General features: G+C 38.0%; 1 protein-coding gene across 4 annotated transcripts in view; it reads right to left on the bottom strand.

Annotated features, from left to right (window-relative positions):
- Positions 1–17434, bottom strand: part of TTC7B (tetratricopeptide repeat domain 7B) — a 129937-nt gene that overhangs the window by 92904 nt on the left and 19599 nt on the right. For all 4 annotated transcript variants that reach the window (XM_069858701.1, XM_069858700.1, XM_069858699.1 and 1 more), the window contains exons 2-4: positions 15573–15727; positions 14270–14438; positions 344–474 (exon numbers count right to left, since the gene is read on the bottom strand). In XM_069858701.1, the coding sequence (XP_069714802.1) occupies positions 344–474; positions 14270–14438; positions 15573–15727 (455 nt within the window). The remainder of the gene's footprint in view (positions 1–343; positions 475–14269; positions 14439–15572; positions 15728–17434) is intronic.

Below are 17434 nucleotides of genomic sequence, written 5' to 3' on the forward strand. Positions count from 1 at the left end.
CCATAATCCCTTCTCCATAAATGAACTACCACAGCATAACAAGAGACCACAGACGAGCATGTTGAATATATGTGGTAGTTTAGAGGAGCTACGTCCTTTTACAGACAACTGGCACTATTTTCTAAGAGCACAGATAACAAATATCCATGAAGGAACACTAATTGATTGCCCAATGCATTGAAGTCCTAACTAAACAAATATTAGACAACTTCTGGTTGAGCTACCAAAATATTAAGCCAATATACGTATTAAGCTACCAATATATTTATTGAGCTATCAAAACATCACATCAGTGAATGACAATGCACACAATTCTTCAATTAAGCAAATCATTTCAGCTTACCCTTTCTATCTCCTGAAGGTACAGTAGAGCAATATCCCCAGCCTTCTCATAGCATGTAACAATTTCTTGTTCACGGTCCACATGGAGGTTACTAGCCGAAGAAGAAATTGGCAGCTTCTCAAGACAGAGACCTGAGGGACAATAGAAAAAAATAAATTCAAACGAGGCATTAAAATGTCATATAAGACAACACCTAACCAATAGTCCAGACTAAGCCTCTTTGGTCAGGAGAAGAAAAAAAAATTACCAAAACTTATATGGTCCTTTGATATAGACACTAGTAAATATATAAAAAGCAACTCCTCCATAATAACTATAAAACAAGGAGCAGTGAATTTTTTTAAAGCCATTTACATTTAAAAGACAGTATGACAGTCTACCACAAAAATGCCTAGTGTCTTCCTATACCAGTTTTAAATTACTGTATATATCTGCACTTTTCCAGAGTCATCACAGAAAACAAGACAGGGTGAAGAGAGGAACTCAAGGTAATACTAATCTTAGTAACTGTGCAAGGCAGAAAGACCTATAAAACAAACACATAGTCAAAAAAGTAAGGAGCTAGGAAGGGTAATTTTTTAAGTCAAATTTAGTAAGAAGTAGTTTGCTATCATCAAGGCACAGAGTTATTTTCCTCTCAGGACTTTATTGGACTTATCCAACAAATACATTATCTGGTGCTTTAAAGGAAAAAAAGGCAAAGCCTGTTTGTTTAAAATAAAACCCAAAAAACTCTTATTAATCAATGCTATCTCCTTCACAAGCCTCTTCTATTACAGTTATTTTTTAAATACTTAGAGAAAACAGATGGAAAGGACCTCTAGATCACTAATCCATCGTCTGACTGAGGGAACATCCAACCCCAGACACTTGATTAACCTGCTTTTAAAGTCTCTGATGGTAGGGATGCCTTGGTCTTCCTAGGCAAATTATTACAAAGCTCAACTATTCTCACAATTAGTATTTTTTCCTAGTGTCTAGATCTCCCTTACTAGATTAATTACTCCCAGTCTTCTTCAGAGGGATTATTCCTTTCTTTACAAAACACTTTTTGATGTTTATATAGAGAGACCTTGACAGCTAATAATTTTCATCTCCTGTGGACACACACCAACTGGTTACCTCTGTCTTGAGTCACTGTGCCAAAACTGGATACACAGCTCCACTTGCGGCCTCAATAACACCAAGCAGAGATTAAAGACTTCCTTGTTTTTATATGGGACAGTTTAAAAAAAACAAAACAAGTCAGCAGAACTTCAGTGCCTTCCCTTACGTATCAGTAAAACATCCTCTTTGCTTATGATCTGCAACAGATCACCAGATCATGTTCTTATGAAGATCATGTTCTTAAGTAACATCAGTTACTTAAATAAACTTACATTTACTTGAGTAATTATTTGGATTTGATGTGTAGCACTTTCCACATCTTCTTAAGATATTTATTTCAGGTCAGTCTTCCAGCTTGCTTGTCAGCAGTAAATGCTGTTCCTAAAGTACATTCAACTGCTCCCACATTAATATAATATTTTAAACATTTTAAATATTTTAATTTTTTCCAATCAAACAGCAAGTATCTGAGAGGCCTTTTTACTAACTGTACATTAGAGATCTAGAAAAAGGTCAGTTATCCTGCTACTGCAGTAAGTTTGAACAGACCCTCTGATACGAAGGCTGATGCTGGATAGAAAGTTTGCAGTGTCCTATGCAAGCACCTTCAAACTCAGACCTAGATTTGACTTTGAAATACAATAAATTAGCTGAAATAAAAATGTCAAATGACTGCAAACATCAGAGTTGGCAAGTGCATCACCCCTCTCCAGCCCTTCTCTTCCACGACATGAACAGCCAGTGCCCTACAGTAATCCTCAACTACATGAAACATATTATTCCACCGGTTATTTGTAGATTTTACTTGGATTTATAATTTCTATTTTTATACTTCATTGCCAGAATTATAATCTTTTTAATCTGAAAACCTCCCAATAAGAACATTCTTTCATTTTAGCTGAGAATTTTCTTTAAGGTATGAAAGCACCTTGGTGCTCTGTCAGAAACTTAAAGTAATGCAAAAGGAAAGTACAAAATTCTAAGTGTCCTCTGATGAAGTAGATAATACTATTTCTTAGGGTAACTTTACTACACAACTAGTATTCAACATATCTTTTACAGTATGTTTATTGCAACCCAGAAGAACATAGATATTTTAAGCATGCAATCCTTTGGAGTAGGAAGTTAATTTGGAGAACTAACCTGAAATGAGCACTTAACTGGATGGTTTGGATACTTTGTTTTGATGACACAAGGAATAATTACAATGCAATGCTGTGTTAGAAATGAAATCATCAACTAGAAAAAAAAACCCTGATTAAGTCATTATTTCTGTAACAGGTTAAAATTAGAATCCTTCCAGTCCCTCTTAATTACAGACAAAATTTAAGAAATAATGTATTAAATTACATAAAAGTATTTTTTAATTTTAACTAGATATAAACAGCAACACAGCAGTAACAACCCCATAATATGCCACTCACTTCTTCATAAGAATACTGAAAGATGATAAAAAGCTAATTAAAATGGGGATTATCACATTAGGCCCTTGAAAAAAAAGAGCAAGTAGTAACATACGGAATTTCAAAGAAATGCATATCGCTCTAAATTATCTGTGGAAGACTTCTGCGTATATTCAGGCAGGTCAGCTCTCTCTGTGCTTGTTTCCACAGCTGCTGGGCAGGAATCTCTGCTCTTGTCTCTCAAAACTGCAGGAATTTCTTTAACTGTTTATAAACTTACTGGATATATTCAGAAAAGAGGTACATGTTACTGCTACAAAATATTATTGCATTTGTTGTAGAGGTCATAGCTATTGATTTATTTAATTTTTATTGGTTATTTTTATAGGTTATTCAATTCTACATTCAAGAATATTATATCAACTGATATCATACGCTGACTTTGATATTCATGGCTTCTAAGTTTAAGCCCTTTCAGTCAAAATCACCTCCAAGTAAAAGCTTCCAACAAACTGGGTCAGTTTTATTTTGGGAAGACACTTATCTCATAAATACCTAGTCCTGATATCAAGCAAGATGACTCCTGAGGGAAAAGAAAGCAAGAAGCAGTGAAATGAATACAAGTCCACACTACTTAAGCTTACATGTTTCACAAAGTAACTCTAAAATTGCTTGTCAAAAGAGCAAAATGGCAACAACCAGTATTTGGAACAAGAAAAGAGCATGCCTGCTATAAAAATTACATAATAAGTTGCAAAGGTTTTCTTTAAGTCTTTATAAATTATCCATATTTTGTAAAATTATTCCAAGTGGCATTCTTGTGTCTGTGGCCTCAAATCAATGTCCAAGATAATGCCAAGTAAAGTATTTCACCTGTTACAATTTTTTTCCTACAAAAGCAGACCAGCCCTACCAACACACACACCCCCACACACTGAGCACCACCGGAAAGAGAGGACTCCAGTTGGAACAAGTAACTATCTAACAATTTTTTAAAAGTCCCCACACAATAGGTTCCTTATTCTTAGATAACCAATCATTTTTCTACTAAGGACAACGACTAACTATTTTTTCATTTCCATTCAACAAGTTCTGTAGGAAAACCGATTAACTAACACTCCCATTTCTTTATACAAAGTAAACAAAAAATTACTCTAAGGTCAAAAGGTAATCCACAGCACAGTTCAGATCTTTACCAAGTATTCCTTCTACCCGGATTGCTACTGAGACCATTAAAACAACCTGAAAACACAAGGCTGAAAAAAAGCCTGTTACATTTACTGCATTGTATATCTGACAGTTTTCCAAGATGCCAGTCAGTAAGTGCTGCCAGTTTGTGTAAGTGCTGCTAAATTTTAAAGACCACAAATAGTAATGGATCTCCTGGTCTGTCTACTGTTTTCAGTAGACAAGCAAAAGGACAGAAGAAAAACAGTGAAAGACTATTTTATACTCTTGTAAATAAACATGCTTTTGCAAATGAGGAAGAGAGAATTCTTCATGTTTTCAGTTTGCTTCCTATTTTCCTTAAATAGATCCATAAAATCCAAGTGTTTTAGTATACAGCACCTAATGCTCCCTATATGATAAGCAAAGCAACACTGCTAAGTGTTCCCAATGTTGTAAACACAAAGAAACCCTTCTAAAGAAACTTCATATATAGCTTATATATTTAGAAAAACAATTCCATAGACTATGGCAAACATTTACTGGTCACTTTAAAATAGGAACTGAAACAATCTGAGTTACTGCTATCAAGGCACTCCCACAGTTTATTTCTGAACTTAGAACAAACCCTGCTAATCTCAGTGAAGGGAAGGACTTATTTCTAGAAGTCCTCAAAGATTGTGACTTGCCTGCAGAGGATTTAATTTTTTAGACAGCAAAGCATAGTTTTTCTTCAATTCCCTACTGGTATTTGTAAAGTAATTATTACAATGGCAAGGAGGAAAAGTAAGAATAGAGAGTAGGGAAATTTATTTATAAGAAATTACATCTTGCTTTCACAGTTAGTGCAGCTACACTGTCTTAGTAGGAACTGCCTACATCTTTAGACAACCTAAGGAGACAATTAATTTCTCTGATTTTTCAAGTACCTCATATTGCTCACAGTCCCATCCTCCCCCCATGCCAAGACACAGAGTAAAACTCTCCATTAACTGTCAGGATCCCTGATTAATATCCAATCTGCTTTCCAGGAAATGCATCAGCAAGGTCAACACTCCCTTCTCTCAGAATACTTGAATTTAAGGGAAGGTACTCTGGCTAACCATTTTTTTAAACACTCACAGGGAATTAAATTCATTCTAGGTGAAACTCAGAGCAACATAAGCACAACTTTCCAGAGCTGAAGACAGCATTTCATCATGTCTGCTCATACTGCAATGTCATTTCATTAGTACGGCATTAATAACATCACAGTTGCACCAGCTTTTCTAAGTGTCTTGAAGTGTCTCAAAGTTAAAAAGAAAAAAAAACCCAAAACCCAAAAACCAAACAGCAACACTTCTGAAGTGACCACTTACTTATTAATCTGAGCAATCAATAAAAACATAACAATATTTGTGGATATCTTGTAATATTACCCAAGATAACTGTTGTGAAAACACAGAACAGACTTTTATCATATTTTTAAACAGAAGAGATTAGTATTTTCACAGATGTGCTTGTTTCTTACGAATCGTGTACCTGCCAATTCTTGCTTTACAGTATAGCCCTTTGACAGACAAGCAACTCCTGGAGAGGCTTAAAAAAAAGCTTAAACTAGAGATAAATCTGGAAAAAGGACCGATAATTGTTGTAGATCTTGGAATGAGTGAATCTCTGATGAACCCTCCCCAAAACAGAAGAGCTGCAGACCAGTATACAGAGTGGTCATCAGGAAAGCTGTTCACTCAGAAGAAAGGATATCGTTCAACCTCAGAATCTATACTATTCTGCTGCATATTGTCAGGCATTGCTCCTACAAACACCTCTGGGGGAAAAAAGACTAGGCTTGAATGTGATACTGGTTCTTCCCGTGACATGAGAAAAAAGGCCAGAATCGCTAATTTTGGGTTTTGCCCAGCATTTTTTTTCTGCTTCTCTTTACCCTGCCAAAGGCGAGATTCTGAAGATATTGTAAAAGATTCTGAAGAAACTAAGGACAAGAAAAACACACCACCAAAAGACACAAATCCTGAAGAAGCCTGTTTTAATAAGAAGCAAATTAAGTTAATTCAGTGCATTCAGTGTTTGGATTTCAAATGCTGGCACTAAAAGCAGCACTGAGAAAAGCAGAATGAACCCCTGGGCTCCAGCAGGGCAGAATTCATACAAATAGACAGGGGAAAGACAAGCCTTAATGGACAAAGCTGAAAGCACCTATGGCACAGGCTTCCAAGCTGAGGTCTGCAAATGGCTTGCTGACATGCTGCAACATCAGCACAGCAATGTAGGAGGAGGGAACTTAAAGAAGCTGAGTTTTTGACCCATTGCCTAATGAGGCCAGAGGTACGCAGCATGATTACTAAAACAGCTTTCTTTAGCATTCTTCCATGGAGAGCTGGTTGGTGTCTGCTGACAGAAGCGAGAAGTGCACAAGATCTCCTTACAACAGGATAGGATCATCTTTTGTGAAGTCTGAGTAGCAATTTACAAGCACCTGACAATTCCACTGGACCCAACAATTATTTCCACATTTCTGTAAATAGAAGTAATTAATGGCCAATCATTTAACTTGACAAACACATTATATTTGAATACGGGTCAGCAGGAGTAAAGAGTCTCACCTTCCTTACTCAGCGTACATTATCTAAATATAAACACAGTTACTTGAACGGGCACTACAAGACATGAAACAGCCTGCAGCAATAAGAGTACAATCCTGTAAAGCCACAATCTAACTTGCACGGGCTATCCCTCACACACTGAACAAGAATTTCTTACTGCGACAGATACAGATATCTTGACAGATACTTGAAGTACTCTAGTCATCTATACGCTGTAGCACATATGAACACAATTTCTTTAATGAAATCAAGCTCACAAAGTTGCAGACTTTAAGATATGTCAGATCTGCAAATTGCTATATTCATCTGTATGCATTTGTAGAAAGATTCACTAGTTTGTAATGCCTAGTATTATAAATTCATTTTTCAAGTATGCCTTTTGACTTATGCAGCAGTACCAGAAGCATGTCACCCAAGATTTCAATTAGCTTATTTCCCAGTTAAATATATACTTATTTCAGAGTTACTGACAAGCTGCACCTCCCCAAAATAAAACCTCAGTATCCTACTGTACATGCATCTTACAGAATCATAGAATAGTTAGGGTTAGAAGGGACCTTAAAGATCATCTAGTTCCAACCCCCCTGCCATGGGGAGGGACATCCCACTAGATCCACTGTCCTTGTATGGGAGGTGCTCCAGTCCTCTGATCATCTTTGTAGCCTCCTCTGGACCCTTTCTAACAGCTCCATATCCTTCTTACGTTGAGGATTCCAGAAGTGGACACGGTACTCCAGATGAGGTCTCACAAGAAAGTAACAGAGGGGCAGAATCCCTTCCGACTAGCCACGCTTCTTTTGACGCAGCCCAGGATACTGTTGGCCTTCTGGGCTGCGAACGCACACTGCCGGCTCACATTGAGCTTCTCATCGACCAGCACCAAGTCCTTCTTTGCAGGGCTGCTCTCAGTCACGTCATCCCCCATCCTGTACTGAAACAGGGGATTGCCCCGACCCAGGTGTAAGACCTTGCACCTGGCTTTGTTGAACCTCAGGATGTTCAACAAAAATCATCAAGAGAAATCATCTCTGCTTTCATAAGCAACTAAATAATTGCTTAGGAATATAGGAGATATTGCTATGCACACTATTTGACTATGTGTGCATCCCAGTGTATAACCTTACTCATATACTGCTGAAAACTTGCAGCAACTTAATTGTCCTGTTCCCAATGGCCATATCCTTAGGAGAATATTAGCTTCAGCCATTATTAAAATGGATCTTAAAAATATGCTTCTGTATGCTAACAGCGTATACAGACATTTTTCTTGTTGGTCTTGTAAGAGAAGGAAATCAGAAAAACTGGAGCTAGCTACACAAGCCTAAAACGAAGAATTAATTAAAAAAGCCAGACATATACAGACTTCAATTACTTCTTTATGAATTAAGAAGCTGGTCTTATTTCAATCCTTCATAAGTTAAGACTTTCTTCAGTGTCAGAATTGAACATTGTCAACTAAAATGATCTAGTGAAGAAAGTAAACAAATGGATATTAAAGAGACAAAATTAACCTCTTATAACAAGGTAACTTGCTTTACTTCCCAGAAGGCAGACATTTCTAAGCAGATATTTAAATATCAGATAGATCTATAGAGACAAAAACATGCAAGACCCTTCTGCATTTTACTTCAGACCAAGATTTGCCACCACAATATCAAGACTGTCCTTCCCTTCTCCTCCCGCTGCCCAGCCTCATTTATTGCTGCCTGAGACAGCTCTAATAACCAGTACTGATGTCCAATCTGTGGCAGAAGAAAAAAAAAGTCTTTCTTTCTGTACTGCTTCTTAAACTTTTTATTAAATGTATGAGCCACCCCTGTGACCTAATTTCTTAAATGCTACTAGAAAAGAAAAACAAAGGCAAGGACTTCAGGGAGCTGGCTCCAGCAACATACATACACCTGCTTTCGGGCTAACCTTTTGCAATGGAGTCATGTTAACCCGCCCATATCCTCAACAATGTCCTTCTTTTATGTCCATTTTTCTTTTCCTCATCACATCCCCTTGAAATAAGTTGGCATGTCCAGCCACAGACATTTCACTACTGAAAACTGTTGTATTGGATGCTTTTCTTCCATTTTCATGTCAAATGTAATCACAAGCAGATGGCAAAAACTAACTAACAGATCTAACTAAATAGTCTCATGTTTTTGCAAATACTAAATGTCTCAGTTTTGAAGGGCTCCATCTTTTCATTTCTGTTTCATATGACTTTAAAAGTTACCTCATTCAATTTCTATCAGTAAGTCTTTGAATGTAGTAAAAAGATGTATTTAATACCAAAACTATGATTTCATTAATACTCCAACTAATTTCATTAATACTCCACACGACACCCTCTACATACAGAGTCATTACTCAGAAGCACTGCAAAATCTGCTCTTTTCCTAAAGTCAAGAAAACACCAGATCTAATTCAGAACTGGACTGCGTGGGCACAGTCACACACACACAAAATAAATCAGTGTAAGGCCAAAAAAGTATGCCTGCCCATGAAATTAATCACATAAAAGAAGACAGTCCTCCATTTTTAGACTGGGCATTTGAGGAAATGAAGAAAGGCAGGAAAAAAACAGAATTACACCCCATTCAGTGTATTGTACGGTAGTTACCTCTTCACAACTTTTGCATAAGGGCTACAGGAGCAGTGCTGGCTCCTGATCTATGTTAATCAAGTTTCTGAGGCTTTGCCTCGTGCGCATACACGACTAGTCCATTCTCTCCTTTTTTAGCAGATGGTAACTTTTCATCAGACCACTATTCCATCTTCTTCTACTCAAGGTAAAATGTAAGACACCACTAACAGCAGCAACTTTTGCTGCCGGAAGCCACGAAAAAAAAACAATCCAACAACAAATAACTTGCCCTGTTGCATTTCTTTCCAAAGCTTTTTTTTTTTTTTTTTCCTCACCACTTAAAACAACTGCCTGTGAGCTTTTTGGTCTGAACACAGCAGTTCTTTTATCACCACACTAAAAATCATGAATATTTCTCCTAAGAGGAGTGACAGACAGGATCCCTGTTCAGCAGTGCTCGGGCTCTGAGGCCCTGCAGTTCCCTCCACATCACAGGCTGGCAAAGAGCCGCACATAAAGAAAACAGAAAAAATCTCAGAGGTTGTTTTCTCAGGATACTGCTGAAATTTTACAATATTAGAGAAATCTATCAAGATGATTTCTTTGAAAGATTTGGAAGCAGCATTTCACTAACTAGACATTTCCAAGAAAAGAATAGCAATCATTTAATTTTTCTTGCTGGATTTGAGAGTCTTTGAATCCTTTTCTTGGCTTATTATCATTCCATATTATGCGTCTTGCTTACATTCTTCTAAATATGCTGTCCTCAGCTAAATAAATAAGCAGCAGACACTTAAAAGCATTTTTTAAAGATACATATGCATTTAACTCATTGATGTAAAAAAACTGAGGATCCCCTTAGTGAGCACACTGCAGGCAGTAGATGGCTTTAGTTCTTTGGTTTATTGACAGAATTATTCCAGTTGAACATTGCAGGGGTGCAAAGACATTAAATTTTGCATTCTGGACTACTGTAATAAACGCTATTGTAATTTAATTAACATTTTAAAGTGAGGTTTACAAACAACCAACTTGATGGATAATGCATTCAGACACACTCACTCTGGAGCGTCTAAAGAGGCAGTAAGAATTTTCCGCTTTTGATTTTTGTCACACCTGACTTGCTAACAAGATAAATACATTCATATGTATGTTTATATATGTGCACATACACATACATATACACTCATAAATAAATACACACACCCATTCTCCATGGCTGAAAAGTGTTTGGGGATCTCGCTTTCCCTGACAGGTTTCAGTTCCATTTCTTCTCCTCACAGTTGTCACTATTGCTGTTCCTTTTCCTCTTCTTTCTAACCAGCAGTAGAGAAAGTTCCAGGAAAAGTTCACTTGAACCTGAACTTGAACCCGACCTTGAACCCATTTTACAACTGACTGAATCCATACACACGTGCTGAATCTTCCTTTGCTGTGAAGAACAGAAAGACATACTAAGTATGTTCCACAAGCCAGAGTAAGACAGGACACATGGGAAGTTGTCATTTCTAAGGGCTTGCTGTGAACTGTTAAATGTCTAGGGTTACAGTGTAACACGCTCACTTAAGTACACTGAAACTACTGCAGAAGGAGAAACATGTCAACTCAAGCATACCAACTCAATCTGCTATATTCTGAGGTTACAGAATGAAATCTCAGAGTGAGAAGGTAAGCACTTGAAGTTGGTCCTACCCTACATAAGGAAATATTTTTTAAGGCAAGTAATGCTACCATTAGTTATATGCCCTAAGTCTTTGTTAGAGGTAAGTACATCCGTATCAGACCACTGCACAACAGGATACAAGACTACAAATCACTGGAACTGGATTATGCCTCAAATCGGATGGAAACAGAGCAAGTAAAACAGGTATCTTTAATTGCCTTTCTGCCAACTGCCATGCAGAACAGTATGGACAGGCTGATGCTTGCGAACAGGCAGCACAGACAGTCCCTTGTTGCTTAATAACATGGTGCTCTGCTCATGACTGCCAAAGAAATAAAATCTAAATACTCCAAAGAGTTTTATCACTATATAATCAGGTTATCCTTGAACTTGCAAGCAGAAATACAAATCCTAGCAAAGAACAAAATCCCTGTAAGAATAACTTGTATTTAGTTGGATAATACCTACCAGCCTCAATCACCTCTGAAGAGGCTCTGAATTCAGACTGAAAAGTTTTATAGCTCACTCTTACTAGGAGAAAGAAGAAATTTCAGAGGGAAAGGGGAAGAGGAGAGTTAACTGTATGCTACTGAGTAGAAACACATTCTACTTATCTGTCAATTACTCTAAACTTACCTACACTTTGAATACTAAACTTAAGAACGCCCTGTGACTTCTATGTCATTCTAGAACACACAGAAGACAACGTTCCTGCAACCTGATACAACGGGAAGAAGGGATATTAAATTTTATTAATCTTCCATTCAAACTGGAAACACAGTAGTGAAAAAAAAAGATTATTCTGAACATGAACAAAAAAGCAACAAAACCCCAATAGTTTGCTCAGATAACCTGGTAGCAAGTTACCCACCAGAAGTGACCAAACTAATAAATGTCTCATCAAGATTAGATCAGACTTGATATGATAGATCTCAATGCTTAAGCATGAAACTTGAAATCAGAAGCAATAACTCCACATACACCATATCTAGGAAGAAGACAGCAAATTTTCTTCTCTCTCTCTTTTTAATAACTTGAACCTAAATAACATTCCAGGGTAGAAAAGACACAACTTCAACTATTTTCTAATGAATTATCTTTACATTAAGTAAAATTAATAATACTAATCCTTTCTCCAAAATTGATGCCTCTATGCTTCAACAGTAATATATCCTTCTGAGGTCAAATAAAACTGTGCCAGAAAAGTTAAGCTCTGGGAAAAGATTCAATTAAATTCCTGGGATTTCTTGGAGATATAAGCAAATTTAGATACTTAAAGTTGATCAAGTCCAAGACTGTATTTTCATGGAAAGAACACGACCAATTCAACAGACATCCTCATAGATTTAAAAAACAAAAAACACGACAAAAAAACACAAAACTGAGTGGAAGTCTACCCATACCAGACATTGCCAAAAAGCCCACACAGATACTGTATGAGACAACTGGGCAGATCTACATCATGTATAAGAACTCCCCCTGTACTCCCTTCCCACTTTAATCTAAATATTGTCCTGATTTAGAAAGCATCCTTTTGTCTCTGCTACCAGTTAGTTCTCTTATTTCCTTGACAACTCTGTAGAGAACGATTAAGGCTTGGGAGGAAATGTCGATCTGCTGGAGGGTAGGGAGGCTCTGCAAAGGGATCTGAACAGGCTGGACCGCTGGGCAGAGTCCAGTGGCATGAGGTTTAACAAGGCCAAATGCCGGGTCCTGCACTTGGGGCACAACAACCCTATGCAGTGCTGCAGACTAGGAGAAGTCTGGCTGGAAAGCTGCCCGGAGGAGAAGGATCTGGGGGTGTTGGTTGACAGCGACTGAACATGAGCCAGCAGTGTGCCCAGGTGGCCAAGAAGGACAATGGCATCTTGGCTTGTATCAGAAACGGCGTGACCAGCAGGTCCAGGGAGGTTATTCTCCCTCTGTACTTGGCACTGGTGAGACTGCTCCTCGAATCCTGTGTTCAGTTCTGGACCCCTCACCACAAGAAGGATGTTGAGGCTCTGGAGCGAGTCCAGAGAAGAGCAACGAAGCCGGTGAAGGAGCTGGAGAACAAGTCTTACAAGGAACAGCTGAGAGAGCTGGGGTTGTTTAGCCTGGAGAAGAGGAGGCTGAGAGGAGACCTCATTGCTCTCTACAACTACTTGAAAGGAGGTTGTGGAGAGGAGGGAGCTGGCCTCTTCTCCCAAGTGGCAGGGGACAGGACAAGGGGGAATGGCCTCAAGCTCCACCAAGTGAGGTTCAGGCTTCACATCAGAAAAAAATTTTCATGGAAGGGGCATTGGGCACTGGAACAGTCTGCCTAGGGAGGTGGCTGAGTCACCTTCCCTGGAGGTATTTAAAAGATGGGTGGATGAGGTGCTGAGGGGCATGGTTTAGTGTTTGATAGGAATGGTTGATGATCCTGTGGGTCTTTTCCAACCCGGTGATTCTATGATTCCATCTAACTTTTACTGGAGGACTGTGTCGGTGGAAAACAGTCACCCTGTTCCAAGACTAATGTTAGAAACAGTCCTTGACCAGTTGTCAGTGAATGTTATTGAAGTCTCTCATACACTGTGTTTTCTGACTTTGACATTACTCTTGCTGTAACAAAAAGCCCATGTGCACACCAAATCCAATCTTAAACACAGCAGACTAAAGAAAACATTTAGACACAGTAAATTCTAATAAATCCATGGCATACAAACTGCCACTTTCTTCAACACACTGACCCAGCTTACAGCTTATCAGTGAGTTTTCTAAACTGAAGTGGCACTGCCACCTTAAGACACAAGGCCAGCATTACAAGTCTTCCTATAGTAGACTAGAAAAAAAAAAGAAATCAAAATAACTTCACTTTCCGATTTTTTTTAAAAAAAGATATTCAGGTAAGAAAAATTCAGAAGTAAAACTGCAAGAAACGCACTGCCTTAAGTAATTTTATCATGTTACTATTTTTCCTCAATTAACTAGCAACTTAGTTAAGCAATGTAGCTTAGATTGAGCATTTTAACATTCAGTAAAAGGCATCACAGTGAATCAAAGTTCTCCAATTCTGTCCACAGCAACTGCAAATTTGCACTATTCTGTAATTTGTAATTTTCAGTAACAGTGATAATACATTTAGAATCCAGCCACTGTTATTGCAACATTTCTATATGGGAGGCCTTTTAACTATACACATCAAAAGAATTCGACTGGGTGACAGCACAGTTAGAATATTAACTGAGGTAAAATTCTTGTCAACCTGGCACAAACTCTGAATAATTTAAAGAAGCCAAGCCATCCTCTTATTAATCTACAAATGTGCTACTCCACCACTGGTTTTACAACACACATGCTAAAAATTCTTTAGCTTCTGACAAGATGTGATTTAACCCTTTAAAAACTACTACTACATTATTATACTGGAAAAAGCAATCTTACCTTTAGTAGAATGTGCTTCAGCAATCATACGCAGCCTATATGGAGGCACTGCAGCTAGCTGTAGATCATCAACTCCAACTCTGGCATACGTGTTCAGAGCTTCTTTGTAATCACCTTCCACATAGTTTAACTTGGCCATAATTAGGTTAGCTTCTTGTAGGTATTCTGGCTAGAAGAGAAAGGAATAAGAAAGGGGTGTTTTTCCTGAGAAAACACACATAATTCTTTCTGACAATTATTTGGTCTGTTTCCTGTATATATTCGCTGTAGAAAACCTCAGGATACTACTTGTAACAGAGCAAAAAACTAACAAAATTCTATCTTCATATACTATTTGAGAAGCTTGTAGTGGGGGGTGAATTCACAAAATATCATTCTAGCAAGCTACTGAAAAGCATTACCAGTCATTTTATCTATTCACATATTTATTTACACATGCACCAGAAATACCTCTCAGTTAGAATCCAGCCTTGCCAGGTGACAAAGCTATTTAAAGGCAGCCTATCATTACAACCTCTCAATGATTTTTTTCCTAGCACCACAAGCACAGTTGAAAATAACACAGCAGCAAAAATTAATGACATATTCCATGGCCTGTATTTTTAATTTGCACAATTTCAAAGCATCAGGGCAGAAGAAATGTCTTGAAAAAAAGATTCATGGAAGAATGAAGAAACCTAAAAGAAATTAATATTCCCACAAAACACAGGAAACAAGCCTTTACGGATTACTACAAAGCAAGGCTCTTTTGATCTCTCAGAAGATGGAAACTGAGTACAGAGAAGATAAGCTTAGAGATAAGCACATGTAGTAGCTACAACAATAGTTAGGTAAAAGAAGGGCCAGAATGGTTAAGAATATCAAAAGGTTATGACAGAAAACTGCCCTCCAGTATTAACCTCACTATCTACACCCGTAAAAATAATTTCAGATATATTTTCTGAGTACTTAAGAGACTATTACAGAAGTCCAAAGTACTTCTCATTTTTAACACTCCTATTTAAAGCATTAAAGAGAGCGATACAGTTACATATTCCAAGAAAAGCTTCCACAAAACAAGTTGCAATTGCTTCACATAAGCATCCCAGAAGACAATGACAATTTTCCTATGCTTCTAACAAAATACTTGAGAAACCTATTTAAATAGAAATCCACAAACAAACAAAGAGCTATGAAATAGCATAGTACTGATGGCATTTGGTAGCAGCAATGACAGCAGAAGTCCACAGAAGCACGTTCCCCATTTTTCTCCATGATTAGCCGAGTATTCCAGTCTAGTTCCTGCTTAGACTGCCTTACATACCTTTAGGTTTCCCCTATCAAGCGCTGCCGTAAGATGCTTCCTGACCTCAGTCAGCTTTGGCCGGGGTCCCCGTGGACTACTACTCTGTTTGAGAGCATTTTCCTTCAAAAATTGTTCTAGTTTGGACTCCCCAAGAAGAAGTTCTGCCATGTCATCTGTAAATAAAACCAAACACATTAAATACTAGACACCATTTTATTTCACTAACATTTCAGTGGAGGCAGTCATTGCCTGAATTTTAAATACAAACGAACCAAAACAGAACTAACCAAAACAAACACAGCATCAAGTATTCAGGTTTAGCACAAGTCACATGTACTGCATTTTACTTTTCTTTTTCTTTTTTGTAGCTGCCTGATTTATCATAGAATCAAGTTTCCTGTGTTCTAAGCTATAACGAATTAGAAGTTTGCAGACACACTTCTGATATTCACTTTACTGAAAAATGGGATGTGTTTCACAAAATACCTACTGCAGTTTCAAATATGAATACTGCAAATTAATGTATGCAACTAGTTTTAAGTTACATGTTCTTCAGGATCTCTTTTATCACTATCCATATCTCAGCTGTAAGAGTGCAGACATCACTCCTTGTTAAGGCTCCAGCCATCTCAGGGTTCCAGAATGAAAGCCTATTTCCCATCATTCTTCCCATGTCTTAGGACATGCTGGTAGAACATTATACCAGTCCACTCAGCAAAGCTGCAACTAGCACGTTGGCTAAAATTCAAGAAACCGGTCATCCTCTACCTTGTCTTTATCCAGGACCACTAAACTTACTTCACTGAAACATGTTGAGTGGTTCCTCTAGCAAGAGGAGAGCTGTAGAAGTAGAATCATAGAATCATTAGTCTGGAAAAGACCTTAGAGATCATCAACTCCAACTATACTTGTCTACTACTAAATCATGTCCCCAAGCACCTCATCAACCTGCTTTTTAAACACCATCAGGGACGGTGACTCAAACACCTCCCCAGGCAGCCTGTGCCAATGCTTGATAATCTGTGAAGAAATTTTTCCTAATGTCCAATCTAAACTTCCCGTGATGCAGCTTGAGGCCATTCCCTCTTGTCCTATCACCTCTCATCTGGAAGACCAACACCCAACCCTCTGCAACCTCCTTTTAGGTAGTTGTAGAGAGCAGTTAGGTCTCCCCTCAGCCTCCTCTTCTCCAGGCTAAACAACCCCAGATCCATCAGCCACTTCTCCTAAGACTTGTTTTCCAGCCCCTTCACCAGTTTTGTCACTCTTCACCTCATTATCAGGGACTTGAAAAGGCCAGATCATGTCTTGCAAACAGTGTTGGAATAACCCAAATTTTAACTAACAATAAATAAAATAGATGTTTAAAAGGGGAAAGATGAAAAGCTAATAATCAGAAACAGTTCACCACCCTATCACCTTCAGCACTGTCCTTAGAGGTTATGGGAAGGGATAGAAAGACCAGGACATACCGAACTCAGCGCTACTGTAGAGGAAACGCTTTCCCTCAGGAAGTATAAATACACCGGCACCATCTCACCTTTTAAGTACAGCAAATTTCAGTACTGTGTCAGTTGAACTTGCATATGACGCATGTACAATGCCATTATACTGTAAGGTATAAGGACCAGTGCTGTCGTATAATAAGTCCCATCAAGTAGAAAAACAAAAATCTAGAATTTTTTTCCTTAGAACTTCCGGCTAACTGCTGATTCTTAAACTATCATTGCTTCAAAAGAGAGTTTAAGAGACCAGACAAAAAACAAAAGCATCAAGGAAGTGCTTATTTTTCCAATTAAGTTTTTTACTTAGTGTTCTGGGAAAGATATCCATGGGAATCTGGACATTTATTTGTTCTCAACTATCATTCATTCATGCTG

This window comes from Phaenicophaeus curvirostris, chromosome 5, assembly GCF_032191515.1.
Source record: "Phaenicophaeus curvirostris isolate KB17595 chromosome 5, BPBGC_Pcur_1.0, whole genome shotgun sequence".
NCBI classification, from domain to species: Eukaryota; Metazoa; Chordata; class Aves; order Cuculiformes; family Cuculidae; genus Phaenicophaeus; species Phaenicophaeus curvirostris.